Consider the following 5,300-nt stretch of genomic DNA (forward strand, 5'->3'; position numbering starts at 1 on the left):
GCGCACCCACCACAGGCACCCACGCGCACCCACCCACGCGCACCCACGCGCACCCACACAGGCACCCACGTGCGCTTGTGCTGACCCTTTGCCCCTTGCCTGTCCAACATCCCTCCCACTTCTTCGTCTTGTTTTTAAAGTTAATTTTAACTTTATTTTTTTCTGGCAGTTTTAGGTTTACAAAAAATTTGAGAAGTGCAGAGAGTTTCCACTCCGCCCGCTACCCGCGGTTTCCCCTGTTACTAACATCTCACCTTGCTGCCGGGTGTCAGGTACCAGGCGTCCCTCTGGCCACGCTGATCAACTCCTTTGTCCCAACTGAGGAGCCCCTGGGATTACTTTATTATGAGACTAAGGCTCCTAGCTTACCTGAGGGCTCACACTTGGTGGGGTACGTTCCATGAAATCTGACAAATGGTACGGGGACATGCGCCCACCTTGCCAGTATCCTACAGAACAGTTTCACTGCCCTAAACATCCTGTGCTCCACCTGTCCATCCCTCCCTCTCCGCTAACCCCTGGCAACCACTGACCACCACTGACCTTTTCACCATCTCCATAGTTTTGCCTTTTCCAGAAAGTCACGTAGTTTGAATCATAGAGAAAGTCACCTTTTCGGATGGGTTCTTCTATCCAGCAATATGCATTTAAGCTTCCTGTGAGTCTTCCCATGACTTGTGAGCTCATTCCTTTCTAACAGGAAAAAATATTCTTCCCTCTGATTGGCCCAGGGATGGCCACATGACCCAAGCTGTACCAATGAGAGTTGTACCTGGGATTTTGGCCGGAGTGGTCAGAACGTAGACTCCCTTCCCATCAGAATCACAGAAGTCCCTCGCTTTGGCCTGAAAGTGAAGCCAGCATAGAGACAGCAGATGCGTAGAGATGGTGTTCTGATGCCATCATTGTCACCTTCTCAGTCGTGTGGTGCCTGAAGTCTACAGCTGGGTTCTCTTGTCACATGAGCCAGCATGTTCCCAGTTTTGCAGAAGGGTTAGGACTTCTGTCACTTGCAACCAAAATTCTAAGACAAAGACAAACGCTTTTACGTGGACCTTTTTTTTTTTTTTTTGTCAGTAAATTCATATGATGTTGTTATTTTAAACACTTTTCTTAGAGTAAGATTTACATACAATAAAATTCACCCTTTTAAAGTGTACAGTTATGTGAGTTTGACAAACACGGCTGTGTACCCATTGCCACAGTTGAGATCAAGGACAGCCTCATTACCACAAAAAACTCCTCACGCTGCTCCCCCTCCCCCAGCTCCATGGAAACATGGAAACTGTTTCCTGCCCCTACAGTCTTGCCTTTTCCAGAGCATCATATAAATGGAATAATACAGCATGCAGCCTTTGAGTCAGCTTCTCAGCATGATGCATTTTGGACCATCCATTTGGCTTGTTCTTTTTCATGGCTCAGTAGTATTCCATTGAATGGATGTACCACCGTTTGTTCATAGTTTTTCAGTTGAAAGACATTTGGGTTGTTTCTAGTCTGGGGTGATTAAGAATACAGCCTCTACACACATCTGTGCACAGATCTTTGTGTGTACTTAAGTCAACTCCAAGGAGGTGCCAGGATCTTGAAGTCAGGACAGTTGGGCCCTCAAAGGATTCTCCTCAGCCTTGCCACATTGCTCTCAGAACTCAGACATATTCTAAGAATGGGAAAGAGAGCTGCTAGGAGAATCCCCCCTACAATCATCAGAAGATAGGCTCTCAGAAGCAGCCACCCCACTCTTCTCTGTGGGCCCAAAGCCCACCATCAGATGATGAGATTCAAGGGTCCAGTGGGGTGCAGTGTAATGTTTTGATAAACACATACAACAGGGAATGTTTCAATCAAGCTATTAACATATCCATCTCCTTGCTCACAGGAGATATCAAAGCATCACCTAAATATACAATTACCATTTGTCAGTGCAAAATAATATTAATATACAATTACTACTTGCCAATGCAAAATAATATTAACATACAATCCATGTTTGTCAATGCAAAATAATATTAATATACAATTATCATTTGTCAGTGCAAAATATTAATAATAAATATGAATATTAACAATATTAATGCATAACAATGTTAACATAATTAATATTAGTCAGTTAATAATATTAATAATTAATACTCAATGCAAAATAATATTAATAATAAGAGCATCCAGTGTTGCCAGGATGGAGATAACGATGATAAAAATGATGATAATGATTATGTAATGATCCACTGAACCCCGGCGTGTGTCTGACACCCACATGTTATTTTTTTCAGGTCTCCTAATACTATTCCAAAGATCCCTGTCCCTAGTGTCACTGTGGAGATCCTGAAGTTTGCACATGCTCTAGGCAGAGCGAGAGGCATGCCTTCTGTTCACCGGAGACCCACAGTCTGCTTTAGATGCCAAGCAGGTGTTTACAGCAGTCCCCCCAGAAGGATCCTGACCATTGTATTACAATTCTCATGCCTTGCTCCATTCAGTGCCTCCGTAAGGAGACTCACCCCAGGGCTGGACCAGGAATTTCACCCTCCTGCCTGCTTCTAACTCACAGATGGGACCTGGCTGGGCCCGCACCAGCCTTGCCCTGGCCGGGCAACTCAACTCAAAGGAAGCTACCTACCCTGTTGAACCTTGTTGGAAATGAAAAGGACTTTGGGTGCTATCCAGCCGAGGACTGCCACACCACCGAGAGACCCAGGACAGAGAGACAAATGACAAGCCACTGGCAGGGTCATGCCAACGCGGTGGCTGACCAGAGCCAGGCCTGGCCAGTCCCCACCCTCCTGCCAGCAAGGGCGCAGACCAAAGCAGTGCATGGGCCGTTTGATTTTCTTGTATGGTCTTGCCAAATGGCTAGTTTCATCCTGGGCTGCTCAGATCTCAGTGGCAGGAAGGGAGAACGTGTCCTCTGTCCTCTTGCGCGCTGTGTCTGTGCTCCTTGCAAAGTCTGTGAACACATTCACATGGATTTAATTCATCGTCACAGGTGTGTGTCCACTTCTGGATTTCCCTCTCAGTGGGTTCCCATGTTTCCACATGGTGGGTTGAGTGTCTGCACGCTAACTGGCTCGGACGTTTGGACGGTCTCCACTGTCAGCATCATTTTTTCATTCAACAAACATCCACCGAGCATTTCCTGCCTGCCAGATTCTCCTTTGGGTGCTGAGGATGCAGCAGTGAACAAGTCCCCATCCTCAGGAGCTGGCATTCTGTAGTTGAGGGACTACAGAACAATAAACCAAATCAACAGTAACTAACCATGAGATGGACCATGTTGGGTGGGCATAAGTGCTCTGGAGAAAAACATACAGGCAAAGGAGTGCGGGGGTGTTGGGCAGGTGCCTCTGTGGACACCAGGGTCAGCTCTGACCTTCCTGAGGGGGGCGGTCTGAGCACGGGTGGAGGGAAAACCTGGGGTTGGGGAAGTTGCTTCAAGAAAGCACAAAGCCCCCAACACAAGAGCTTGACCGGTGGGGAAATGCGGAAGTTTCGGTGGGCTGGGGCGGGGTGAGCAAGGACGAGCATTGAAATAACAGGACGTGGACGATGACCATCAGCAGGTCTGTCTCAGCAGAGGTCTCATTGCACGCGGCGGGGAGGCTGTTTCCTTGGGATCGGTGTTTAGGCCTAGAATCATGAGCTTTGGAGCTGCGTACCCGTTCATGGCCCTGGGTCAGTAGTTGTTATTTCTGTATTGTTTTCCCTCTGTCCTGTTCCAGTTTACAGTTACCACCAACTGGATATGATAATCATGCTAACCAGCCCTTCCTGGGCACATGCGTGCTTCACACGCGTGAACCTGCTGGTGCCTGCGTGAGCGTGGGCTTCATCACATCCTCCCCGGCACCTGCTTTTCTCATTTCAAAACAATTTTGTTAACGTGAAGGTGTGTAACACCTCTCTCTTGCCTTTGCTGATTTTAACTGGAATTTTACAAATTACCTAATAAGAAAGGCAGGCCAGGCGCAGTGGCTCACGCCTGTAATCCTAGCACTTTGGGAGGCTGAGATAGGCAAATCACTGAGCTTAGGAGTTCGAGACCAGCCTGGACAATATGGCAAAACCCCATTTCTTTCTTTCTTTTTTTTTTTTTTTTAACTTTAAGTGCTAGGGTACATGTGCACAACGTGCAGGTTTGTTACATATGTATACATGTGCCATGTTGGTGTGCTGCACCCATTAACTCGTCATTTACATTAGGTGTATCTCCGAATGCTATCCTCCCTCCCCCCACCCCACAACAGGCCACAGTGTGTGATGTTCCCCTTCCTGTGTCCAAGTGATCTCATTGTTCGATTTCCACCTATGAGTAAGAACGTGCAGTGTTTGGTTTTCTGTCCTTGCGATAGTTTGCTCAGAATGACGGTTTCCAGCTGCATCCGTGTCCCTGCAAAAGGACATGAACTCATCCTTTTTGATGGCTGCATAGTATTCCATGGTGTATATGTGCCACATTTTCTTAATCCAGTCTGTCATTGATGGACATTTGGGTTGGTTCCAAGTCTTTGCTATTGTGAATAGTGCCACAATAAACATACATGTGCATGTGTCTTTATAGCAGCATGATTTATAATCCTTTGGGTATATACCCAGTAATGGGATCACTGGGTCAAATGGTATTTCTAGTTCTAGATCCTTGAGGAATTGCCACACTGTCTTCCACAATGGTTGAACTAGTTTACAGTCCCACCAACAGTGTAAAAGTGTTCCTATTTCTCCACATCCTCTCCAGCACCTGTTGTTTCCTGATTATTTAATGATCGCCATTCTAACTGATGTGAGATGGTATCTCATTGTGGGGCATTTCTACTAAAAATACAAAAAAAATAAGTGGGTGTGGTGGTGCACGCCTGTAGTCCCAACTACTCCAGAGGCTGAGGCAGGAGAATCGCTTGAACCAGGAGGCGGCGGCTGGGGTCAGCCGAGATCACGCCACTGCACTCCAGCCTGGGTGACAGAGCAAGACTCAAAAGAAAGAAAGGAAAGAAAGAAAGAAGGAAAGAAAGAAAGAAGGAAGGAAGGAAAGAAAGAAGGAAGGAAGGAAGGAAGGAGAAAGAAAAGAAAGAAAGAAAGAGAGAGAGAGAAAGAAAGAAAGAAAGAAAGAAAGAAAGAAAGAAAGAAAGAAAGAAAGAGAAAGACAGAAAGAAAGAGAGAGAGAAAGGAAAAGAAGAAGAGAAGGAAGGAAAGGAAAGAAGGAAGGAAAGAAGGAAAGGAAGGAAAGAAGGAAAGAAAGAAAGAAAGAGAAAAGAAAGAAAAGAAAGAAAGAAAGAAAGAAAGAAAGAAAGAAAGAAAGAAAGAAA

At 46.0% G+C, this 5,300-nt stretch overlaps 1 protein-coding gene across 1 annotated transcript in view; it reads right to left on the reverse strand.

The window, feature by feature from the left end:
- Positions 1 to 695, reverse strand: part of LOC111522277 — a 4,372-nt gene extending 3,677 nt beyond the window's left edge. Inside the window, exon 1 of the mRNA XM_023186187.3 lies at positions 544 to 695. Within this exon, the coding sequence (XP_023041955.1) occupies positions 544 to 560 (17 nt within the window). The 5' untranslated portion in view covers positions 561 to 695. The remainder of the gene's footprint in view (positions 1 to 543) is intronic.
- Positions 696 to 5,300: the final 4,605 nt, after the last annotated feature.

This window comes from Piliocolobus tephrosceles, chromosome 13 (assembly GCF_002776525.5).
Source record: "Piliocolobus tephrosceles isolate RC106 chromosome 13, ASM277652v3, whole genome shotgun sequence".
NCBI lineage: Eukaryota > Metazoa > Chordata > Mammalia > Primates > Cercopithecidae > Piliocolobus > Piliocolobus tephrosceles.